The 25887-nt window shown below is 43.6% G+C and overlaps 3 protein-coding genes across 11 annotated transcripts in view; 2 read left to right on the forward strand and 1 right to left on the reverse strand.

The window, feature by feature from the left end:
• Nucleotides 1-393: 393 nt before the first annotated feature.
• ATP5F1A (ATP synthase F1 subunit alpha) lies at nucleotides 394-7910 on the reverse strand. Its single transcript, XM_015848201.3, has 12 exons — nucleotides 7753-7910; nucleotides 6727-6805; nucleotides 5506-5675; nucleotides 4884-5057; nucleotides 4620-4786; nucleotides 4334-4482; nucleotides 3262-3413; nucleotides 2904-3128; nucleotides 2689-2796; nucleotides 1538-1682; nucleotides 1190-1340; nucleotides 394-598 (listed from the first exon to the last, which is right to left on the reverse strand). The coding sequence occupies exons 1-12, from the start codon at nucleotides 7810-7812 to the stop codon at nucleotides 517-519; spliced, it is 1662 nt and encodes a 553-aa protein (XP_015703687.1). The 5' UTR covers nucleotides 7813-7910; the 3' UTR covers nucleotides 394-516.
• Nucleotides 7911-8104: 194 nt separating this feature from the next.
• On the forward strand, nucleotides 8105-16721 carry HAUS1 (HAUS augmin like complex subunit 1). 2 transcript variants are annotated; one of them, XM_015848202.3, is made up of 9 exons: nucleotides 8105-8186; nucleotides 8419-8593; nucleotides 9681-9816; nucleotides 10543-10677; nucleotides 11090-11213; nucleotides 12134-12199; nucleotides 13522-13593; nucleotides 15399-15446; nucleotides 16416-16721. In XM_015848202.3, the coding sequence occupies exons 1-9, from the start codon at nucleotides 8124-8126 to the stop codon at nucleotides 16488-16490; spliced, it is 894 nt and encodes a 297-aa protein (XP_015703688.2). In that variant the 5' UTR covers nucleotides 8105-8123; the 3' UTR covers nucleotides 16491-16721. The 2 variants fall into 2 exon arrangements, with proteins under 2 accessions (XP_015703688.2, XP_085384318.1); XM_085528192.1 differs by lacking the exon at nucleotides 13522-13593.
• A 4686-nt stretch (nucleotides 16722-21407) lies between these two features.
• Nucleotides 21408-25887, forward strand: part of ARK2N (arkadia (RNF111) N-terminal like PKA signaling regulator 2N) — a 41455-nt gene continuing 36975 nt past the window's right edge. For 2 of the 8 annotated variants that reach the window (XM_085528193.1, XM_085528195.1), the window contains exons 1-4: nucleotides 21408-21517; nucleotides 22785-22900; nucleotides 24937-25137; nucleotides 25463-25535. The gene's annotated coding sequence lies outside the window, so the exon portion shown is untranslated. Of the gene's footprint in view, nucleotides 21518-22784; nucleotides 22901-24936; nucleotides 25191-25462; nucleotides 25536-25887 lie in introns of all 8 variants that reach the window. The other 6 variants (XM_015848190.3, XM_015848194.3, XM_085528194.1 and 3 more) reach the window with 5 other exon arrangements.

A 25887-nucleotide genomic window follows, 5' to 3' on the forward strand; every position in this document is an offset into this window, starting at 1 on the left:
GAACTGGTGTGAGCCAGAGGACCAGATCTGATTCTCTAAATGTGCAGCTGTCCTAAGATACAAGGAATGTGATTTTGAAAGAACACATCTTATGAAAGCCAGGCACCAGGAGGAGGAGCACGACTTCACGCTTCTCTCTGGAAGTTACCTGGTGAAAAGGAGGACAGCTACACGAGCAAACCACGGGTGTCACAATGGAAAACTGCAGTCAGCCACATAATCCTACAGGTAGCTTTTATACAGGGAGTTTCATCTACTCAACAATTAAAACTCCCCTGATTTTTCAGGGTTTCTTGAGCAACAGTGCATCCAGAGAAGTGTAACTTTCCTCTAGTGCACTGTTAAAGTAGCCAGCCAAGAAAAAGCAGTAATTGAAAACAGCATATCCAAGCCTTTTTACATGGAAACTTTTATTCTCAGTGAGATCTGTACATTCAAGTTGCACATACGTTTAGGTCTTTGATGGAGTCAGAGCACATAACAACAAAACCAGCCTGGTCGGTCCAAATAGAGAGTTTATGCCTCAAAAGTAGACAGGAAATTTGTGACTATTTCCTTCAGTTTAGCTTCTGTCTGGTCGGAGATCTTCCCTTCAGTCCTGTCAAAAAAGGAGTTTTGTTAAAACTAAAGTGACATAGGAATTGACAACGCATTTATTTCCAAGGAGGGAAAAAAAAAAATAAAATAAAATCTACTACCATCCCTTCTACAGAAGTTTAAGGACTAAATTTTGTCAGCAAATACTCTCAAAGCAGAGCCTTGCTGAGCTGGGTAGTACAGCAGTTATGCTGCAGAGAGAGAACGCACATGATCCAACTCGGGACAAAGCAAGCCAGAACCAGCTCACAGAGCAGGACAATCCCCACAGTCAGCTGAGTAACAGGCAGTAAGCAGCACCTAATCTACAGCACTAAGAGCTGCTGGTAACAGACTGCACAAAGCAATTTCAGTATCAGCTTACAGGACAGACACAGAAGTATGTTCACTTAAAGCACCAGCAGGGTTTCTAATCTGGAAGCTGCATGCAAAATGCTGAGCTCTGGACAGAAGACAAGCTGATTTAACCTCCAGTCAGAGGCAGCATAGAAGGCCTAGTGTTCTAGGATACATTCACTTCATGGTTCAGTGATTGCTATCTGTGCTCTCTCATATCAGTACTCTTGGGATGAAATAAGATAACAAATCATACCTGATGGTGGAGAGGAGGGCCTGGTGCTGGCTCAGTACATGAGCCAGGAAAGCACTCTCAAATTTAGTGATTTTGCTGGGCTCCAGCTTGTCCAGGTGACCTCTTACACCAGCATAGATAACCGCAACCTGTTCCTCAATAGCCATGGGAACTGCATGAAAGAAAACATTCATACCATCAGCAATATTTCTACCACAATACATCAACATTACATAGAGGCTTTCTCTGTGCTGCATGCAACACAGCCCAGGCTTTCATTTGCAATGTCCAGAGAACGTCTTACTGCTGCTACAGACCAACATAAGAGGTAAATGGGAAATGCAGACACGTTGCACCCTGGACACTGACCATACTGTCCTTGTTTCAGGAGCTCTGTCAGACGCACACCACGGTTCAGCAGCTGTTGTGTGGCAGCATCCAAATCAGACCCAAACTGAGCAAAGGCAGCCACTTCACGGTACTGAGCCAGCTCCAGCTTCATGGTACCTGCCACCTACAAGAAACAGGTCACAATGAATTCCAGCCACTGAACCTAGTAGTCAGTAGGTTATCTTCAGAAGGCAGCTGTCACAAGTTGTCTGTTCAGCTTACTGTCTGTACTCCTAGAAGTCCCACACTGTTTGACCTTTTAACATTTTATGCCTCCCTGAAAGACTGGTAGCTGATTTTCTACCTTTCACACACAGAACTGTAGGAGTTGGAAGGAACCTACAGAGATCATTGAGTCCAAACCCCCCCACCCCCCGAATCAGGTTCCTGCAGCAGGTCACACAGGAAGGCTACCTACTGGGTCTTGAATACCTCAAGAGAAGACGACTCCACCAGCACACTGGGCAGCCTTTGCTAGTACTCTCTCACTCTGCAGAAGTTCTTCCTTGCATTACTATAGAACTTCCTGTGTTCCAGCTTCAGTCCACTTCCCCTTGTTCTGTTGCTGCTCAGCACCAGAGTTCACACCCACCGACCTGACTCCTCCACTTCAGGTATTTATAAACCTTGGAAAGACCCTCTCTCTCAGCTTTCTCATCTCCAGACTGAGCAGTTGAACACATCCTTCTGCCTTTCCTCACAGAGGAGATGCTCCAGGACCTTAATAATCTTTTTCAGCCTCTACTGGACTCATTCCAGGAAATCTCTACTTTTTCTTTAATCTGGAGAGACCAGGACTGGACAAAGTACTCCAGATGTGGCCTTTCTAACCTGCACTGGGATTAAAAAGTGGGAGAGAGTATTTTCTCTAACTAGCTCAGCACAATGAATTTATCAGACAAAACCTCTGTGCAGACAGTCTTCCCCTCACTCTCAACCTCCTGCTCCCTGCCTGCAGGCAATGGAAATGTCAAGGCAATCCCATAAGGTTGTTCTTACTTCATAATTTCTAGGAACCCTAAGCTTAATTCCCTTTGTATTCATAATTCTTTATGAAAGAATGAAATGGGTAGCACATTTTCCAGGCTACTCATCTCTGATGCGATAACGAACAGCAGTTTCATGCTCACCTGCTTCATTGCCCTGGTCTGAGCTGCAGAACCTACACGGGATACAGACAGACCAACGTTGATGGCTGGGCGGATACCTTTGTAGAACAGCTCAGTTTCCAAGAAGATCTGCAGGAGAAAACTGTCTTACTAGCTTGTTCAGAAGCCTATAAACAACCCTTAAGATCTGCCAGTGAGCTACATGGAAGTACTGGTATACAAAGAGCAAGTCCTACCTGTCCATCAGTGATGGAGATGACATTGGTTGGAATGTAAGCGGACACATCACCAGCCTGAGTTTCAATGACAGGCAGAGCAGTCAGAGAGCCTCCTCCAAAGGAATCGTTCATTTTGGCTGCTCTCTCCAGCAGGCGAGAGTGCAGGTAGAACACATCACCTGGGTAGGCTTCACGGCCAGGGGGACGACGCAGCAGCAGAGACATCTGACGGTAGGCAACAGCCTGCACAGTAACAAAGAGAAATCTCTCAAATTTCAGTAGCTCACTTAAAATTTTGAATTTCCAAGCCTAGGGAGTTCACACTGCTCTAAGCACCAATGCTAGACTATGACATCTGCAAACTTTGATTCCTGACCTGTTTGGACAAGTCATCATAGATGATCAATGCATGTTTTCCATTGTCTCTGAAGTATTCCCCCATGGAGCAGCCTGAATAAGGAGCCAGATACTGAAGGGGTGCAGCATCAGATGCTGTTGCAGACACCACAATTGTGTACTTCATGGCATCTGAAGAGAATGTGAGAGAGAGAACCATAAGTTTGTTACGTTATCATGCCAATAACCAACAAATGCAATGTGCAAAGTACTAGTTGCTGAAGCAAAGCCAGACAGCATCACCACACTGCTTCACTGAAAAACATACCTACATATCAGCCTGAGTAAATCAGGAAGTTTCAGGAGTAAATTTATGGCAGCTACTATCTAGCACTTGCAGACTTCTTCCTCACTTGGAAGTACGGTTTAAACTTCAAGACACAGTTAAGCTCTAGATACCTCTCAGAGCCCAACGAGTCTGATTTTTTAGCTCTTGCGAGGAGGTAATACAATGTTTCATGGTTACTGAAATATTCTTCCTAACCATGACTCTGTCCGACCAACAGGCCAGAGATAAGTTACTTAATTTCTTCTGAGCTACATTTGCAATCATATGTATATATGTTACACATGCAGCCACTTTAGTCAGAAAACGTTACTGTTTCTGAAAGGAAGTTATCAAGTAATCTCTGTTAGGGCACAAAAGACTCCTCACTAAACTGCCATTCGCACTGACTTGCATACATACGAAACAAATGTTAAGTTCATCAATACTTGTGGGACACAGCTTATAAATCAGGCCTGCCTAACTGTCAATAATAAATTCCTAAACTCTGATAAAAGAAAACAAAGGGTAACCTTTAGAGGCAATTCAACAGTTTGGAGGGCTTGACATGCTAGTTTTCTAATGCACTGTAGGGAAAAGAAGGCCACCTACTCCCTCCTCCAGCCACTGGAAAGATTCCCTGTCCACAAAAGTAAGTAGTTCTCTCTGATCTAGTAACAAAAGAATTCCATCTGTATTTTTAATTGGAAGAGTTCACAGTAGTATTTAGTGCAACAATAAGATGTCACTATTAGCCAAGCTCAAGCATCAGAAAAAAACCTGTTACCTGCATCAGTGAGCCTCTTCACCAGCTGAGCAACAGTAGATCTCTTCTGGCCAATGGCAACATAGATACAGTACAGCTTCTTTTTCTCATCTGTTCCATCATTAAATCGTTTTTGGTTGATTATTGTGTCAATGGCAATTGAAGTTTTCCTGCATAACACAGAGTTAGGTTAAACTAAGCTGCCCATTTTTCTCCCAGTTCCGTTATGTGCAGAACACATATGTGTACAAAGGTGAACACAAGTCTCTGTTTATGGAAACATTTTTAGTTTGAGCATTTAACTCACCCTGTCTGCCTGTCACCAATGATCAGCTCACGCTGGCCACGACCAATGGGCACCAAGCTGTCCACAGCCTTAATACCAGTCTGCATAGGCTCCCGCACAGAAATTCTGGGAATGATGCCAGGGGCCTTTAAGCCAACTCTTCTACGTGTCTTTGATGTAATAGGACCCTTAAAAAAGAGGGGGGAGGGGGAAAAAAACACACTGCTATCTCTGTACACAGAAGTAAGCTTAAGATTTAGCCTTGTTAGACATAGTTACACTTACCTTCCCATCAATTGGATTGCCCAAGGCATCCACAACACGGCCCAGCAGCTCTTCCCCAACTGGAACATCCACAATGGCACCAGTCCTCTTCACAACATCCCCTTCCTTGATCAGTCTGTCATTACCAAACACGACAACACCAACGTTGTCGGGCTCCAAGTTCAAGGACATTCCCTAGGATAATCAACAACCATGATATCATGAGAAGAACGATACCAAGATCTATGCTGAACTCCTAACAGTTTAGTATTGATGCAATTAACATGGATCACTGGTGATCTCCATCTAATTTAGAACAATCACCAATGTTCTGCTTACATATGATGCATGCATATCCTTCCATACTGGCAACAAAACCTGCATGAATCTTAAATTTATCATGTTTTTAATTGCACCTATAGCACTCATCACTCCTACTAAGGAAAAGTGAAAGGATTATCAGGGTTGAAATAAATTTATCTTGCCTAGGAATTCAACAAGAGAAAAGAACAGGACTACCTGCATAAGGCAAATTACAGCATTATAAAAAGAACTGGGTCATTCCAAAAACAGTATCAGACTCTTCTTACAAAAGCCATCTTTCTCCTTCTACAATAAATAACTTGCTTTAGTGAAAGCTAACCTTCAGCCCAGAAGAAAACTCAACCATTTCTTCTGCTTGGACATTTCTTAGGCCATACACACGGGCAATACCATCACCAATTGAGAGTACACGGCCAGTCTCCTCAAGTTCAGCAGAGGTGTCAGCTCCCAAAATACGTTCCTCAAGAATAGAGGATACCTCAGCAGTGCCTAGAAGATATTTCAAACCAGATTCAGTGAATTAATGCCCAGTATGAATTCAGTAAGCTTGCCCTGTGCTCACAAGTTAACACATTCTTTTTTGTGTTATAAAACATGGGAAGTAATGCTTTCCCTTAAATACAATGCATGACACAAGAAACAGCTTCTATGCAGTCAGCAAATACAAGCAGCTTCAACTTAACTGAACCAGCTGCAATCAAAATAGGGATAGACATTCAGTTTAGTCATCAGTTTCCTTCAGAATGCCCTACAGTCTTGGCAATTATTCTCCCTGGAAGGTCATCAGATTGAATAGGTCAGGCAGAGCTAAAAAAAAGAAGACATGCTAGTTCTACAGGCAGAGAACTGGACACATCAGAACACTGCCAGATCATTAATAACCCAAAAACCTAATGTATTTTAAAGGCACTTAATACATTTAAGAAGCAAATTGTTCCAAATAAGCTGTTTAAAGGGTATTCTCCATCTTCCCAAATCTGGTAGCAAGCCTCAGCTTATTTCCTCAGCTAGGATGCCCCAAGGAACACTGTGAAAATTATTTCTTCACAGTATCCTCAGTCAGTCTAAGCAGTGTCAGGTGGGTCACAAGCAAACACTGCTATGCAGCGCTGCAGCCTCATTGAGATGCTGTCAGCCAAGAGAGTTATAATCAAGGACACAAGGTCAAATTCAAGCAAGCCTGAGAAAGACATCCATTCCTTAATATTCCTACCAAGCAGAGAAGTAAATGGAATTTGAAGTATATTTTTTTTTTTTTCCCTTTCTCTCTCCAGACAATTCTGCAGAACTCAAAGACTGAGGTGAAATTTAGCAGGGAATTTAAGTTAACATGCAATCATTCTTTTGGTTTGGGCATATCTCGAAACAACTATTAAAGTGACACCTCCTGGATGGGACCCCATAAGTGGTATTTTGCTTTCCAATGCAGTTCACAAACATCCTGATGGATTAATCAGCAGACACACACCTCATACACTGAACTACCAGACAATATTCTTATAATACAGACCGTTCTTCATAGATCCTTCATCAGACTTACCAGTTTTCTGAAAGCCCATTTTGGAGGCATGGATGTTTCTGGAAGCAACAAATGCTGCACCAAGGGCGTTTCTGGAAACCTAAAATAAGCAATTTTTTTTTCAGTAACAGTGAAGTTTCCTTGATCACGCACAATGCTTTGAAGGGAGATTATATTATTTTTTTTAGTAAGGCTTACATATCTATCCTGTCCCCATTTTGAGTCATTTTGCTGCGGCACCAAAAAGCTGCAGTTACAACATCCAATCCAGCCCTTTCTTTTTTTTTTTTTTTTCCTGCAGGGACTGACAGCAAAGGAGCCTGCTCTAAATTATCAGATGCTTTTTCCTATGCAGCGCTGTGTCACCACTGCAGTATTCTGGCAGCTCCCAGGCAACACCTCTTTTTAACAGGGGGGATGCTCTCACAAGGTCAGGAACACGAATACGTGGGCGCATCCCTCTTTAGAAAGACCCAGCGAGGGCTGACCTTTTCAAGGACAGCCTAACTGAGGTTACCGCAAGATAGGCCGCATGCACACAGATACACAAAAAAGCTGCAATAAGAGATGCTGGGAAAGGTTACAGCCAATCTGCAGTGAAATAACAGATGCCTTAAAGGGTTAGAAAGGGTTACAGTCAATCTGCAGTGCAGTGCAATGCAGTGCAGCATTAATACAGTTTCTCTCAACCCCCCAGCCAAGGGGGGGAGGTTTTGCATTCACCTTCACACACCGAATGAGGATTGATCCCAATACTCCGCTCACTGCAGGCCCAGCGACATGGGGCCTCAAGGGGCGGCTTTCACCTTCAAAGGACACGACGCCCCGTACCCCACCCCTCAGCTAAGGATATCCCTTAATCCCTTATCTTGAGATAAGGATATCTCACCCCCCTACACACACACACCCCAAACCCCACAGCAGCCCCTCATCGTGAGCCCCGCGCTCAGTAGGCCGCGGCCCCTCAATGTCACCGCGGCCCCAAGATGGCGGCAGCTCGCCTCTCCTTTCCCACCCCCGGTTGGAAAGCGAAGGAGAAGCGCTCACCAAGCCGGCCTGCCGCGGCAGGGAGCGGGCGAGGACGGCGGCCACGCGGGCAGACAGCATGGCGGAGGAGGCAGCAGCGAACACAGCGATGCAGGAGGGAAGAGGCGGCCGAACGACTGAGGGAGCGACCTCAATAGAAAATGGCGGCGCCTCGCTCCACCCCTCAGGGAGGTGGGATCTTCCCTCAGCGCCCCGCCAATGGACGGAGTGCTCGGTACGAAGAGCAGAGCTGGCACAACCAGCCTCCTTGTGAGGGGAGGGGCGTCTGAAGGGGGATGGGGGGCGGATAGAGGGGTGGTTCCATACGGAAATATAACGTGATAAGTGAGGACTACAGCTCCCAGTAGGCCTTGAGCGCGGGGAAGGCCGGGATGGCGGCGGGAGGCTCAAGGCCGGAGCCTTTCGTTGTGTCTTCAGTGGAGAAGGTTCATCGGGTAAGGGTGGGGATGGGGGGGAGATGCGATAAGAAAAAGAAACGGTGTTATCAGCTACACCGAGCACCCGAAGCAGAGATGAAGGATGCTGCCTCCCCTGTTTATTTACACTTGTGCTTTGTCTGATGTCGTTGGGGTGGTTTCTCACACACAGCTCATTGCTTTACTGACGTCTATCTGCTGCTTTCTGTCTTTTCACTCGGCTCGTCCTTTATTTTATTTCCTCCGGCAGGTTATGTCGTGGCTAAAAGAGATATTTGGAAGTCAGTCCCTGCCGCCGTTTGAAAAGAACAGTGAGACCTTTGATCTCTTGTACACGCTTGCTGAGTACAGTGAGGAAAGAGAGAGAGATGCTTCTGTTCTGATAGAGGACATGAAGGAAAGGGCAGCAAAATATGATGCAGAAGGTGAGTTGAAGACTCCAGTTTTTAGCTTCTTTGGAGGATTTTTCATAGTGGTCTCGTAGACTTTGTTAAAAGGTGAACAAGAACAGCCTTTCAGTACCTGAAGGGAACTTACACCCAGGAGGGGAGTAAACTCTTGGAAAGGGCTGACAATAGCAGGACTAGAGGAAATGGTTTTAAGTTAAAAGAGGGAAGATTTAGGTTGGATTTTAGGGGGAAGTTCTTTACTAGGAGAGTGGTTAGGCCCTGGAACAGGCTGCCCAGGGAGGTTGTGGATGCCCCGTCCTTGGAGGTGTTCAAGACCAGGTTGGACGGGGCCCTGGGCAACCTGATCTAGTAAAGGTGTAAGTTTGGTGGCCCTGCTAGGCAGGGGGGTTGGAACTACATGATCCTTGAGGTCCCTTCCAACCCGGGTCATTCTGTGATTCTGTGAAGATCAACAATATTAAAAAAGGCATAGCGTTCAGATATTGGCAGGATAGATAGAGGAGCAGCCTTACAACTGATTTAAGAGTCGGAGCTAATATTAATCCCCTGTCCAGGAAAGCACTTGAGAAGTTTGAAGCGGCTGTGAAGTGGTTAAGTTTTGCTTATGCTGCTTGGAGTGTGAGTCTAATCATGTGCCACTCACTCGGTTCAAAAACACACAGGGAACCATAATATGTTTTTAACAGATGCTAAAGGTTGGTCTGTTCATTGGCTTTGTTCAGGAAGGAATTGCACTTTTCTGTGAAAAGGCTGGTTTTATAATACCCTACTTGACGTTTTTTTCTTCAGCTCTTCTAGTGACTTGCCATCAAATTAATAACGATGGACACTAGACAGTTGATTTAGGCTGTTAGAGAATGTGAATACTGACAGATGGGCATGGATGCAAGCTCTTCTGCAAATGGGGCTGCCATGATACAAGGAAATGCCTTTGCTAATAGGGTTTTGATATGACAAGCGTGATGGCTCTTTCCCTAATGTTGGAGACATAAACAGTATTTCTAGGCTAGAACTGGGTTGTAGCTTTGGATAGACTCACTAAGAACCTGAAGGAACAGCAGTATTAAAAATAAATCTTTTTTTGGTTCTGTTTGTTTTTAAGCTGAATATCTGCAGAGCTTTCTCACAGAAACCTTCGATCTTTCACCATCCGTGCTGTCCGAAGAAGGCAGTGCTCACCTTAAAACTCTGGTAGACACTGCAATGATACTTGACACAAAGGACACTTCTCTTGCCAGGTAATTTATCCCACTGTGCAGCAGAATTGATGATTTGTGCTGTTTCCCTGTTTGTTTGTTTTTTGTTGTTGTTGTTGTTGTTGTTGTTTGTTTTTGTTGTTTTTTTTTTTTTCCAATTCAGCCATTTGAAAGTGAGTTTCCACACTGGGAATCTCTGTCTGACTTTAACAACAGAGGTGCACTGAGCATTGTCTGTAAGGAGAAGGCAAAATCTGCCTTAAAATCCAGTGCTTTTTTTTTTTTTTTTTTTTTGTGTGTGTGTGTGTGTGTTTAATCATGTTTTGGAGCTTTGCTCTTACTGCTCTTTCCTGAGCTAGAGGAGTAAGCAATTATGAACTGTTGGGAAGAGTAAGTGACTGAGACACTTCTGGTTGTGTACCAGAAGGGCACAAGGACTAAATAGAGTTTCTCTCATAGGCAGCCTGGCAAGCTGTGAGTGGAGCATGCAATTATTCTAGGCCTGGTTGTTTCATTTTCCAGAATGCCAGGTCTTGTTTAGCCTTTCCCAGTGCTTAGGTTGCTGGACTGTTTTCCCTTCCAAATAAAATTTTGTTACTTATAGAAAGCAAATATCTTCAGAGATATAACTTTTTTTTTTTCCTTCTTAAATACTTGCAGGTTACCAGATATATCATAACCCGAGGAAAAACAAGTGCTTTGTGGTAAGGGGAGGGGAAACAACAACAATACTAATTCTGAGTTGTTCCTTCCCACTCTTTTCGACAGCTTATTCTCTGCCATCAGTGACAGGAGTTTTGAACTGCTTGCAGCAGAAACAACAAACAAAGAATTGGAACTGAACTTGCTTGAAGTTAGGAACAAACTGACTGCTACACTGGCGCTGGAAAATCAGCTACGGATGTAAGTAATGGATGAAAAAAGGGAAAATATGTGAGCGATACTGTGGATCTTTGTGATGTTTTGGGATACAGTTATATCTGTTTTAAACTAGAAAGAGTTTACAAGCAATTTTCAGATGCAGGCTGTCATCTTCCACCCGTTGCTTTCTGCTGAGGTTGAAGGCAAATCACAAAACTGCAAGAGTTAGGAGGAGCCTCTAGAGAGCATTAAGTATGAGTGTGGCCATTTTGAGTCTGAAGGTGGATGGATATTTCCCTGGACATTTCCTCTGGGGAATCTCACAGCGAGGTGTGAACGTTTTCTTCATTTTCTCCTTTTGGAGTTGGTTGTGTTAAGAAGTTCGGCTTGAGCATAGGTGACCAAGTGGTATGTGTGTACTGGTATGTGAGTGTTTGCTTCTTTTCTATTCAAGGGATCTTAAAAAAGCAGAGAAAGATCTTGAGGTAGAAGAAGCCAAAGCCCATTTCCGACTTCAGAACCTGCAGTTCCTGAAACACAAGTCTGAAGATATCAGTATTAGGATTAAGTCTGCTGAGGTAGGTAGAAAGAATTATCTAACATAATGCTGTCACAGGTTGCAACAGTCGTGGTTGGGTCCAAAACTGTAGTTAAGGGCATTCCTGGAGCCTCTTAATCTCCTGGACTTAGGGTTTCTGGTCTAGTAGGACAAATTACCAGACTTCATTTGTTCCTGCTATTTTCATGCCCCTTCTCCAGAACATCCTATGGTAAACGCGAGGATACTTTTCCTTCTGTAACTGAAAACGTTAATAGCTCAGACTACTTTATGCCTATTGTGATGTACCATAGTGTAAGGGTATACAGACAAGTTATGCATATGCTTCACTGAGGTAAACTGCGTTGAAATTGAGACTTTTTTTGAGATTAATAAATGATTAAATGTTGAAGGCAGAAGTTGTACCTTTCCTGTATGACAATGGATACATGAATGCCTTATTTATCATCAAATCATTAAGGTTGGAAAGACCACTGAGATCATCTAGTCTAACCATCAGCCAGTGCCTATGACCTCTCTAGACTGTGTCACTCAGTGCAGCATCTCCTCTTCTCCTGAGCACCTCCAGGGACAGTGACTCCACCACCTAACTGGGAAACCTGTTCCAATACCTCACCTGGATGCTTTTCAATATCTTGACAAATACCAGATAGAAAACACTGCATTAGTGTTGAGACATTTTACTGAGAATCCTCTTCCTAACCTTGCCATGTGCTTTTCTCCCACTAATTTTCTGTAAAGATTAGTTAGTTATTCATGGTATAAATTTTAGTAGCAACTGATTTAATGTAACATCTAGAGCTATGATTCAAATGGCACATATTTGTAATCTCACTAAATTGTGTTCTTGTCTGCCTGTTTCACTCAAAATGGCAAAATCTTTCTCCTCTCTGTTACATTTTGTGATCAGTTTTGTATGAGCTCTTTTTCTGTTTGTAGGAGAAGCTTATTGCCATCGGGTTGCAAGAATCATTGATGCATGAGCCATTAATGAAGCTGTCTCAGGTAGGTACAGGATGGAGGTTTCTACAATGATCCATGTTCTTTCTAGACAGAGTGGATATTCTGTGGAATATATTTCATTGCATAGCTGCCTATGCGTTGCAGTTACTAGATAAAGTGATCTGGGTGATTGCTTCTAGTTTGTGCAAAGTAAACCTTCCCTCTAATGCTTCTGAACAAGATGAGGAGGTTGACTGAATCCTAGATCCTGAACCACTGTGTGCCTTTTTCGTGTGACTTTAGACACAGCTTTTTGGGCTAAATCATAAGCCCAACCTGTTAAAAGAAAAAATGCTTCTGGAGTTGCAAGCTATTCTCCTGCTTTGTGCTGATGTATTTGTACACCTGTAACATGTTTGTGTTTTGTGCTCAACACTCTTTAACATTATTTGCTATTACTGTAATGGGAACTTGAATGCTTCCTCATTGCTTTTTCTGCCTATTAACCTGAGCAATGAAAGTAGGTTCCCTGATTTTTATTTTTTTTAAGAGCGTCATTCTCAAATGCAGCAGTAGGTGGCAATGTTGACATTGCTCAGCGTTTGAGAATAGTACTAACCAAAAGTCATTTGAGTTGGAATTCTATGTACAAAGTGGCATAGGGAACTTTCTAGACTTTATTTTACCTCTGTCATCTTCTACAACTTGAGTAAAAGGGCATATTTGACTTGCTGGTGTTACTACGAGTTTTGCCAAGAACTCAGTTCAAATAGGCAGCATGAATGACTTCCTATTCTAAATGCTTTTTTAAATTATTTTTACTTCATATTGAATATTTGAAAAGAGTTAAGTGCTTTGTAATGTGATAAACTTTCAGCCTCCAGGAGAAACTACCTCCTTTAGTTAACAGGATGACCAAAGCAGTACAAGTGTAGGGGGTTTCCTTTTACTGGGGCATGTGCAAAACTGTGTTTTCACAAATAAGTCATAAGCAGGAGAATGCATCTACTTTCTTGGCTCTGTTTTCTATGTGACCTGCAGTCATGTTAACTCTGAAAGTCATTTGCCTGGTGGGGCTTCCTTTGAAACCTCCTCTCCTTTCAGGGAGGTGAGATCAGGTGGTTTTGCTGTTAGAAACAATACTGTGTGCTTACAGAAAGCAAAAGAAAATACCTCAGTGTAAAACTTGCACTGAGTTTAAGTGACTCAACGCTGAGTGAATGGTTGGTCTTTAGTTTTCTGTATGTTTTGAGAAAGATCACAAGAGCTGTAACCAACATCTCTGCATTCCAAATTGCTGTAGGTAATTGCAAATGTAGGAGTGGTGTAAATCAATGAAATGCAAGGAAGACTATAGTATATAATCTACTTTGCTCTATTCACAGAAACTGGCTGAAGTGCAGGAAGAAACAGTGCAAGTGAAGAAGAAACTTGAGTGCTATTTTAATCTGCCTACTGTAATTATTTTTTCCATGGTTCTTTTATATTTGCAATCAAATTAATTTTAACAGACTTCACAATATGAAGGGAGCTCTTAATATATTTGAGTGGCTAGAAGGCTTGCTAAGTATTTGTCAACAGTGTTAACTAAAGACTTTATTTCAACAGAAGGCTATTTATTGATTAAGCAAAGCCAAAAAATAATTGTATGCTTGCCAGATAAACTTTGTTCTAACAAAATGTGTAGGAATATGACCTCAACAGATTGGCTGGTTGAATTCAGCATCAAGGTAAATTAGCTGGAAATTAGAAAATATAATTATCAAGTTTAACAGAATTTTGTAAGTATATATAACATATTAGGGTATAAATTTAGGAAGAAACACCTAAATGCAAATTAGACTTTGTCCCCTAAACATGTAGTGCATCTTGTATGAACACTGTGCTCTGCTCCATCATCATCTTTGGTTTCTTTCTGAGAGTCCTGGGTATTCAGCCCTTTTGGAAAACAAAAAACAACACACACAAAAAAAAGCGTACAGTCTCTTTTAAATGATTGAATTGCTGTTTTGAGAGACCTTGTCCTTCTGTTCATCACTTTAAATTCTGGCTTTTTCTGCTGCTGGTCACCATGCCAGGAGTTACAATCAGGCTGCTCTGGAAAGCACCTTTTGTAAAAAGGATTTTATCCACTTCAGATAAGAAGAACCAGTGTTACAGACTTTCAGTTGAGAGCAATTATCTAAACAACTTCATAGTGGCTTAAAGAAATCATGGGCAAACAGAGCCTTAGTCTCGGGGGGTGCAGAAAGGCCTTGGCTTTGTGTGATATCTGTACCATGCTATCTGAATTGCATTGGACAGCTAAACTCAAATATTTTTTATCTCCTTGGGAAAATTGCCTTTACTTTTATTAAGGACTGGCTCTGACATTCCAGCAAGGCTTGGTAAAAAGCGGAGCAAATAGTGGAATGGGTTTTGGGTTTAGTAAATAGAACAGTAAGCAAAATAGTCACAGTTTTGAATTACCTAATGCTGCTCCTGTTACCTCCTTGTCTGACAACCCCAGAGCGTGTGTTAATGGCTAGACTCTGACAGGTGAAAAAGGCTTGTTCCAGTGTTTCTAAATGGAGCACAGGGGTACAGAGAAACAAAGGACCTTAATGAAAGTTGCACAAAAAATTGTGATGAACTGCATCATTTCTGTTGTGAACTAAGGTACCTGCCTGCTGGACCACCCTTCTCTCTTTACCTCTTCTACCCTTCCATAGAGATCTTGCCCCTCAACACATCTTAATATGAGGAAAAGAATGAAGGCAGGAGGGTATGACTGCTTCTCCTTTAAATTCATCTTAGTCAAAGAAGCAGCTGCCTCATCTCAAGCAAAACAGGATGTTCAAATTGCATTAGGTTTCCCAATTCCTCCTTCCCCCATCTCCCTGTTGGAGGAGACAGGGAGAGCCTTCATGCCCTGATTCTGGTGCAGACAGAATGAAGGATGGTTTGTGCTAAAAGCACATTGTGCTCATGAAAATTCATTCCTGGATGTGTTTAAAAACTAATTTGTTGATTGGCTAATATGGAAAAGTGGATAATTTTTAAGATATTAGGCCATACCAGACTTTTGAAAAATATCTGATTGTTCAAACAAAGCTTGTAATAGCCTTTTAATGTCAGTACCTTTCGTATGTGAAAAGCATACACAAAACTGATTTCATTATCCTTGAATTCCCCTGTGGCGTATAATTAGAGTCTTGCAATGATGCAGGAACTCTGTAATTCAAGTTGAAATATTGATTTTCATGCCATTTTCTCTCATTAGAGTCTTCCCCTTGCACGAGTGAAGATTGAAGAAGCAAAACGAGAACTGGTAAGAGATTTTATCTTTCACAAATATTTAAATGGGTGCTGTCATACTAAGACAGTTTATATGCATTAATTGCTTGTGGATTTATCAACCTCGGTTTGTAGTCTTAATGATCTCTAGAGGGAAATTTTACTCTGGTAAGGCAGAAGCAGCGCATATTGTTAGGAGGAACTGTTGGAGGAATGATACCTAACGGTGCTGAGGCAGTTGGACATGATGGAGATTGGATATATATCTCTCTGGCTTTTTGTCTGTTTCATCTGTCAGAATGTTTATTCACTCAACTGTGTTACAGCTTTTTAGTTCCAAAACTTGTACTGCTCCTGAATTCTCAAAAGTGTAGTAAGGCCCATGTTTTATTGAACAGCTGCCTCATAGACTGCAACAGGGACTTCTCCCTATAGAACATAATGCTCATTTCATAAATGCATGTGTAATCTGCAGGCATTGTTGGGGAAATTTTTAATCTAGCAATGTTTGGAAGGTCTGTATGAAGCTTTCCAGAGTGAGCTGGTCCATATTTGAGCATAAAAGCCATCTTTGTTTCCTTGTGTTAGTATTTACTTGCTCTTAGACACAGCACAAATGGTAAGACATTCAAAGGTGATCTCTAATCACATTTTTAAATACCCTGTACATTTTCAGATGGGACTGCTCAGACTGCTCAGATACTTCCTCTGTTTTTGTAGTGCAAGCTCACCTTACCAGCATGCCAGGCTGTTGTTGGGTGCATGCATTCTGTAATTCAACTTGAAGATGCCTGATATCCTATTAGGGCACAGTGTAAAGGCCACTGAGCATATTTAGTGCTTCATTTGCACCAAATATCCAAATTTCTCCATAGGTGACTAGTCCGATGCTTGGGTTAATCGGTGCTAATAATATCTTAAGATTTGATTGCTGTGGATGTAAGAAATATATATAAAAACTGCTTTGCAGTCACTAAGCGCTGTTGGTTTTCTCTCCTGCCAGAATGCCCTGGAGGAAAAGGTCTCAATGCGTATTGAAGAGATGACTGATGATTTCCTGGAACTGGAAAGACTCTAGTTCATCTGAAGTGGCCTGAATAGCAGATTTCCTTCTTGTCTATTTATTTGCACTAATAAAACATTTTGGGCTTGGTATATTCTGCAGCCTTCTGCCTTACTCTTATCATGGTTGGATGGCACGCCTGTGACCTTTCAGCAAACATGCTCTTCTCTTCAGTGGTTCATGTAGCAGCGCATTTGTAAATGTCACCTATTTTTTTTCCAATAAAATTCTTTTTTTCTTCTCAAACTTCTTATTTTTATTTATTTATTTCCCCCCCCCCCCCATGTGGTGCGAATATTTCATCCCAGCTGATACCAGAGTGACAGCAGTGGGACAGAGAAATGACTTTAAACTACGGAGGGCAGATTTAGGTCAGATGTGAGCGGGAAATTTTTGACTCAGAGCTTTAGGATCCCTCCTTATTTGGGGCTTTGCTTTTCAGGTGGAGTGTGTTAACTGTTTCCTTCATAGGAGTTAACTTATTTCCTTCATAGGGGTTACACTACTGGTTTCACACACTGAATTCCACTGCTCACACAAGTAAAGAGCCGGGTTGAACTGTCACAGCATCAGCTGCCTGAGAATCTGGGGTTTCTGTTTTCCTCAGAAGGAAAATTAACTAACTACAGTAACCAATAAGGTTTTGGGGATGGGGAAAAAAGTATGTAGTCTTTGTGAGGCATCAGAACACATAAGGGCAGATGTTAGAGAACTGTTTAACAAGAAAGCCATTGTAAGGCACTGGAGGTTGTGACCTGACAATTAAGGAACCTTAATCACTTGAGGCTTTTAAGAGAAGATCAGAAATGCTTTGCCTAAGCGTTTATAATGCTAAGGAGAGTTGATTATGCTTTGAGATAGGAAGACAGATGACTGCTTGAGGATGCTGCCAGCCCTGTTTGTCTATGAAAGCCTCAGGACTTACTCAGCTAACACTGTCTGAGGTCTTTGTATTGTATTATGATGACTCAAGGCTTGGGTAGACTTCCTGTGGCAGTGGCACTCCCTCAGCACTACTTGGCCATGCAATACCTCACCAGTTTTGAAATCAGGCTGTGGAGGTCCACACCTCTGCAAGTACAATGCAGGTGGTGGGTCCTGTCTGTAACTCATTTGTCCATCAGCAAAGAGCCCAAGAGACATCAGCAGGGCCAGTCTTGGACTGCAGAGGTGTCCAAAGATGGCTGTCTATTTCTTCATAGGGCTGGGAGTGTAAGCTGAAAAAATACCCACCAACAGCATGCAAGCTGTGTGCCACAGTTGAACCATCTGCAGCACATGCAGTATGAATAGGGCTGGTTGTCAGGTCCTGCAGTTTGGCTTTAGATGGGAGCAGGGAAAGTCAAATAAATGAGATTTATGCAGCAAATGGGCTGTCAGTAAGGCTACTCAGCCCTTCAGTTACACATTTGCATGGGCAGGATGCCTTGCAGCACAACCAGACATCCCTCCTCGCTGTTGGTATCTCAAGGCAGTGCAGCATTTCCAAAGTGGGGATTGGATGTCAGCTCTGGAACACAACACAAAGGTCCTGCCCAGACAGGAGCACACCAGTCTGAGCACTTGGCTGAGTAAATGTTTGATTCTGGGCTTTGCCCTCTGCCCTGACAGATGCTGAGTGTTTCCACGGAGGTCACAGCGGGTGCTGAGGAGCTGCACACAGCTGGGAGGGAGGCTGCCAGCTGGACCTCTCTTCTGTTGTATATTATGAAATAATTACCCAACTGGGAATGACACAATGGCCTGCGGACGCTTTTGCTTCTTCAACCTGATTTCAGATTACATCAGCTGCTCTGCTCTGAGCCTTATTTTTGGAGATGCTGTGTATTAACACCTGCACATGCCTGTGCTTGCTCAAAGCTTCTCATGATGTTCCCACAGCCACCACTCATGCTGTGAGATGCCGCACAGGCAGGACAGATCAGTTCATTGCTCTCTGTTTCAGTGCTCAACCACACAGGATGTGCACGCTTCATCACAGCCTGATCAATTGCTTCCCCTTGGAAATAAGAGGATCCAAATTCCATCTATAGAAAAAGGATTTAAAACTAAGTGCTGAGCATGAAAACAGTGGCCAGCTTCAAGCATGCACTTCTGTAAGTGGGTAAGAAATCCCAAAGTGATACACTGTTCTTATCATGCTAATATGCAAAGTGACAATTGCTTTAGGAAGCGGGGTTTTGTTTGTTTGTTTGTTTGTTTGTTAAATCATATGCAGTACCAAGTAGGACTGGAAAAGATCTTTTACTTCTGAGCTCTTTGAGTTCTTAAACAACAGGGCAGCTCTGAAACAATGGTAATCCTGGTCTGCACAGCCTCACACACTGCAGGAAATCCTTCAGCTTTGTCTCTGAGTAGGCAGTTGTGGTCAGTAACTTCAAGTGGCTTTAAAAACATTTCTGTTTTCAATTCTGAGCCAGGCTGGGAGGATTCCTCTTCCTCCAATTCAGAAACATTCCTCTTGAAAAAAGAAGGATATATATATATATATATGTAATAATAAATAAAAATCAAAATAAATCCCAAGTGAGTAAGCTGAGGCTTTACCAGTAAGTGTGTGTTTAAAGTCAAACCTGCAGTTCCTTCTCTCTGAGCTGAGCACCACCGACGTGGTAGGACACAGCACTGCCTCCATCTGCCTTGAAGTAATTCAGCATTACACTGTCCTTACTCAACCACGTAATCTCCAGTAGAAATAAAGCCAACAAAAATGACAACAAAAAGCCCACAACAAAACTGATTCCAAAACCATGAACTAACCTCACAAATGCTTCCTCTAACCCCATGCTGATTGTGCCCTTAATTCTAATTAAGCTGCAAGGCACTGTTGCTTAATTAGCCAATATTGCCTGGCAAATCCAGCAGCAAAAGAAATGTTTCTCTTTCTTCCTTCTCTGGGAGCTCCTTGGGGATCCGTGGGGCATTGCCACTGCTTTGCTGGTACACTGGATGCGTTTCCCATGGTCCCAGTTCAGCGTGCACTGGCGGACAAAGGAAGGGCAGCTGATGTTGCCCACCTGGACTTGTGTGAGGCCTGTGACAAGGTTTCACATCACATCCTTATCTCTAAATTGAAGAGATATGGGATTGAAGGGTGTACTATTTGGTGGATAAGGAACTAGTTGGACATTTGCAGCCAGACTGTTGTGGTCAGTGGCTCTGTGTCTGGGTGGAGGCAGTGAGAAGTGGTATCCTGCAGGGTTCTGGTGCTCTTCAACATCTTTATCAGTGACATAGATGATAGGACTGAGTGTATCCTCAGCAATTTACCGATGGTACCAAGCTGAGTGGTGCACTGAAACAACAGAAGGAAGGGATGTCATCCAGACTTGCTTGCGGATGCTGCACAACCCAATAAGGGGGGAAAAAAACCTGGAAACATTTACTTGCAACAGCTGCCTTGCAGCCAGCTTTTACTTTGACGTGGGAGCACTGCTCAGGGTCACTCCCACTGTTTTCTAGACACTGTCATGTCTCAAGCAAGCACTGAGCTAATTTCCTCCTATTGTCTTTGGGGAAGCACAAGTGCTGCAAAGGCAATGTCACTGTCCCCTGGAAGCTCAGCCTGCGCCTCCAGGCTCTTCTGTAGCTAAAGAACCTCCTGTGCTTCCCCTGCGATCACTTCTAGAGGTGTTCCACAGAGACTCAGAAGTCTCAACAGTCTGAGAGTGATAAGGCAGAGCCAGTCTGTACTCCTTACATTCCTGGAGACATCACTAACACAGTTTTCTTCTTCCTCTCCTAATCTTTCAGCCCATTTTCACTGTAAATTCAGAATCTTCCCCCTGGTGTTTCTCCTAAATCTGGCATCTAAAGTCTCAGGCAATAAAGCTTTCACCACTTTCCTTAGGGAGACAATTTTCCAGCCTACGGTTCTCTATTCAAAAGCTTTCCACTCAGTTTCTCAGCTTAAACATGCCCTGTCTTAATTTTACCCCCATTAGAATCCTTACTGTGTCACCAGTCTTCTCCCTTCATTCAAATATTTACAGATCACTAATGTGTCTCTGCTTAGTTTACTAATTACATTGCACCTACTACATCCTGAATCTCTATCTCTTTTTTTTCCCTTCTTCTTCCCTTTTGTAATGCCTCCAGGCTGCTGATTCCTTCAGCTGCAGCACTTTGAGCTCTTTTCCATCTATCACTCCCCTTGCAAACACCAGGCAGATGCTCACCACCCTCGCCTGCCTTGTTATGCCTCTTTTGTACGCCATCCAAATCTGCACTGCTTGTTCCTTGCTTTGGTGTCCTGACACGTGTGCAACAACATGTGGGTGTTATAGAGTCGTGCCTCTGAAGCGCATCCTTCCCTTTAGAGGGAGGTTCTGGACTTTGCCAGAACACTGTTGGGTTCTGGAGGTTGTTTTTATGTTGGTGGCTGGGCATGGGTTCAGAGATTGGAGGTATCTCTGTGTTGCAGAGCCTGGAGCTCATGCTCTCTGCTACCTGCACCACTAACACTGGATGTGCCTGGGAGGCTAAGCAGATCTCATGGCTTGATCACAGAGCAGCCTGAGATGGAAGGGACCCTTAAAGGCCCTCTGTGCAGTGCACAGGGACACCCACATCTCCATCAGCACCCAGAACCCACCCAACCCGACCCTGGGTGCTACTGATTCTCCTTAGATATACAAAAACACAGTTTTCAGGATGGGTTCGGGAGGGGGGTGTGTGTGTGGGGGGGAATTAACGGAGAAGGGAGCTCAGAAATCACCTGCTCCAACCACGTTGCTGTGCCAGCAACAGCGAGGGCGGCCGGGCTTTGGGCTCCATCCCGATGGACGGATGGACGGACAGACAGACAGACAGACAGACGGACGGACGGACGGACGGTCATCCCGCCGCATGGGGGCGCTGTGGAGCACGGCCGCTCTGCTCGTCTCTCGTCTGCTCCGGCGGTGGAAGTGACGTCGCTTAGCGGCCTCCGCTGGCATTTTGTCTGTCGTCGGGGGCGCGGTGCGGACCCGGCTCCTTCCGGCCGTCCATGCTCCAGCTGCTTCCCCCCGGCGGGGAGGCCAGGAGGGACCTTCGTTATCCAGGTGAGTCCAACCGACTGGGCCCGGGCTCGCCCGATGCTCCGAGGCCGGGCCTTATGGCCACGGAGGAGCCGTTACCGTTACCCGGCGGTGGGTCCCGATCTGGTTCTCCTCACCCTGAGGTGGCACAGGCTTTGCTCTGCTCAGCCTCCCGGCACAGAGCTGTGGAGAGCTGGGCCTCCCGGCCCGGCTGTGGGTTGGGGGGGGGTTACTTTGATACGCGGGGCTGAGCTGGTGTTTGCTCTCAGGGTTGTTTTGTGCGGCTTTGGTTGCTGTGAGTGCTGCGGGAGGTTACGTGCGGAAAAGTTCAAGTGTGTCTCGTTGCTCACCTCGCCCGTGTTCTTGTTCACTCCGTTGTTGTAGCGTTTAACGGGCTGCGGATGTGGCTCTGAGCAAGGAGAAGCTCGGCTGTGCTACCTGCTGCTGTTTGAATAAGCAGAACGGCACAGATTGGTCATTTCTAGGCTATATCTGCTCAGTAACTTACCTTGCGCTGGGATTATCAGGCAGATATTGAATGGCTGCTTGTTGGATGGTGTTGGTCCTTCTTTTAGTTAGGAGAGTGTAGGTGGTTGTGAGAGCCCCCCCACCGTGGTTGAATAGGATCAAGCTTTGATCATGTCTTGGTTTGTTAATTTTGGCTCTGAGCTGCTTTTGTTGGTGTCTGTCAGTAGTGTTGTGTAGCCGTAACTGCAGCAACCGAGTTAAACGATGTCCTGTTTGTAACTACTCCCATACCTTACTTAGTATACTTATATACACATAAAGTACCTCACTGCATTTGCAGGGGTTGTAACAGCTTGCATGTGGAGGTGCTGCACGTACGTGTAAGTCCTGGTTTCTTGCTTTTACTGGTTGTAATTCTGGCTTTTAATAAATGAATGGACAGTATATCTCTGAATCCTTAATCATCTTTTAAGTAATGAACTCTTAAAAAATAAGTCTTCCTTTTGAACAACCACCCCTCCAAATAGGTTGTAAGTCTTTTCAGGTATTTGTTAAGCATACAACCAGTTAGTAGCTCCACTCCTTGGCATGTGCTAGTGTATTTCTAGTCTTCTAGGAAAGGCTATAAAGTGCAAACAGAGTTATTTCTTGCCCTAAAACAGCAGGAAAACTTTTAAATCTAAATGTTTGTTCTGAAGTGCTTTGTGTTGCTTAAATCTGTCCATAATTTCATGCTTGTCCCATTGCAATGTGCTTAAAACAGGGTATGGTGCTCTGTTCATCCTGCCTCAATTAATATCTGCAATTGCTCTTTCTGTGTTAGAAGTCAGGCAGTCCCAGCCGTGCAGCCTCTGCAGGGAAACACTGCCTCTGTGGAGTGAACAAGTTTGTAGCAGCCTGCAAGGAGAACAGTGAGTTTATGTGGAGCTCAGATCACAGGTAAACACACAGTACTAAAGCAGCGAGATGAAGTGCTGTGAGCTCATCCACCTATGAGCAATGGTTCTTCAGCAGTCCTCTGAATATTTCACATGCCCAGTGATCTAGAGGAGCTTGGTGTGTTGGTAAAAGAAGCTCTGGTGAGGGTGGTTATGTGGCTACTCATCAGTGCTGCTTTCTGAGGTACCAGTAGGAAGTCGTGTTTTGTTTGGTTGACTAGAAGGGGGACTGTAGGGCTGAGGGAACGTAGTGTGTGAACAGATAGTATTTGTGCTCAACTATGAGGATAACACTTCTGACTCACTTTTAAGCACTTATATTTTTAATTACAATGTGTTGACTGTTTCTGTTTGCTTTTGAAACTAATTGCTGGTTGGCTAGCATATAGGCATCACAAAAAGTTACGATGAGAAATCCCTGAGAAATCAGGAAGAGGAAAAGACTGTGGTCTTGCACATTCAGGAACATGATACATGTCTCAGTACAGCCTGGCCCTCTGTGTTTGCACTTGATAAGTGCACAAAGGCTACCTGCTTGGTGAAACCTGAAGGGCACAAACAAGTTGGGAAATGAATGGAGGCATTAAACTGGGTATTGGGAAAAGGGGAAGGAATCTAAAGATGACTGCAAGGCAGTTGAGATTGGCATACATGCATTGGTAACCACACGTGCAAACCAAGCTTTGCTCTAACTGATAAAAGGGACTTTTAGCACTTTTCACTTAAACATCTGTTAGTGAGGTGAGAGCTTCTGTACACTCTGCTGAAGTAAGTGGCTCCTGACTGCATGAGCATTTGGAGCTGCCTGCTGTTGTGGTTTAACCTGGCAAGCAGCTGAGCACTGCACAGCCTTGTGCTCATCTCACCCTCTTTCCCATTGCAAAGAGGGAGAGAATTGGGGGGGGGTGGAAAAAGCCACACACACGAAAAAGCTCAGCCTATGAGTTTTATTTACAAAGACAGAAAAGAAAGAAATAGCAGCAATAAATATGTTGGCACAATAGGTGATACAGAAAGCAGTTGCTCACCACCTGCAGACTGATGTCCAAACAGTCCCTGAGAACCAGCAGCCCATGCTGCTCATTCTAGCTAAAACATCCATGTGTTATCGGCTTTGGTTTTCTCCCAGAGTCAAAACATATCATCATATCAGACACTGTGAAGGGCGAAAAAATACTCCATCGCAGCTGAAATAAGGACTTCTGATTACAGTCTGGCCAGACTGTTACCACTAAAAATATTCAAGTCTGAGAGCTTTTCAAATGAATAGATTGTTTCAAGTGACACTTTATTTAACATCTCTGTTTGTATGTTGATGGTACTTTAAGACAGAACTGGATCAGTGGTCAGTTTATGTGCATTTCAGTGAATGACTTAGGAAACTGTAAGCATTGACAGAAACTCAGCAGAAAACTTAATAACGTGTTTACCAGATTGGAGTGAAAGGTTTAAGCAGCGTAGTTGCAAGCACATAACCAGCACCTCAGGACAGACACTCCTGGAAAGAAGTTCTGAAACTTGATAAGTTTTTGCTGACCTGAACACGCTTGGGTAGCAGTGGGGAACCAAAAGTGAAACAGCAGTGTGAGGAAGGGACTGGCTTAGTGCTGGAAAAGAGCTCTTGTGCTGTACATTCTGCTGTGTTGTTTTCTTCCTTCCTTGTATGCAGGACAGTAAGGAGACTGTGTCTGTCTCAGTTTTTCACTGCACAAATTGAAGCTCAGCAGGTAATGAATGCTCATGCCCTTAACACAGCTGAGCTGCTATGACACTGGAATATACTGCAACAAAAATTGCTGCATTTGCTTCTGTATAACTTCTACAAATGGGCAATTCTGAGCATAAAGGAAACCTGAAGGGTATAAATAAAAATGTAGGCATAGCATAAGTATTAGCCTCTGCAGCTGCTTTATCATAAGTCCATCTCTGAACTAGACTGGAGCGACTGATGCAGTGGCACTCAGTTATTGTTATGAGTTAGAAATTAAATTTGTGGTTGATTGCTTGTTCACGCTTGTTTGTGTTCCCTCCTCACAGATCTGACCAACATGAGTAGAGTCGGTGCAGTATAGCAATTTCTCCATGGATGTGACTTTGTTTCTGCAGCTCAGGCACGTGCTGATTACTCATTCAGGACTGAAATGAGATGCAGCTCAGCACTGAGGTGTTGCTGTTACACCATTGCAGATGCATTACTGAAAGCACAGAGAGGTCAAGTAACGTGCCCGTGGTCGTGTGGTGAGTCAGCTTTAGATTTGCTGTGGTCCAACATAGTAACCACTTTTAAGAAGGTATTTAGTTTTTTATCAGTTTTACCAGTTAATCTGTCACTTGAATATTCAGGGAAAAAATTAATTAGAAAAAATACTGAACAGGCTTCCTACTTGTGATAGTCATCTCCAAAAACACAGCTAAAAGCTGTTAGTACTCAATCTGAGAGCTTTTAGGTCATAAGAGCAGGTGGTCACTTCAATTAACTGCAAGTATTTAAGACTCAAGCCTGTAGTTTTGCTTCTATGCACTTGGATTTTACCTGACTTCACAGTGTGACTTTGTCTTGCAGAATGCTTTTCAGCTTTTGTAAGCAGGCGGAGACTGACTGTGGCTGGACTGTGTTCTTGCTGCTTTTCTTCTGGGTAACATCTTGTTTCCTTGTGCTTGGTCATTAGTCTTTCAAGACTATTTTGGAGGAAGCAAAGCTCAGCATAACTAAATGCCAGTCTTTGTCATATCAGTTGTCTGTGAAATGATGTAGCTTCCACCATATCAGTAATTCATTTTTCATTGAGAGCCTTACATTTTCATGGTACTGGCTGGCACTGTATACTCCAAATAGTACTGTCTAACTCAATGAAGTGAAAAGAAGGATCTTAACGTGACAGCCAGATAAGGTTAGGATAGTGTGTACTGTGCTCTAGTTCTGTGTCTTTCTAATCAGCTGGCAATCTACTGAGCCCTCAGTTTACTTTCCCACTTCTTCTCTGGGTA

This window comes from Coturnix japonica, chromosome Z (genome assembly GCF_054131305.1).
Source record: "Coturnix japonica strain WE chromosome Z, WE-NBRP24, whole genome shotgun sequence".
NCBI lineage: Eukaryota > Metazoa > Chordata > Aves > Galliformes > Phasianidae > Coturnix > Coturnix japonica.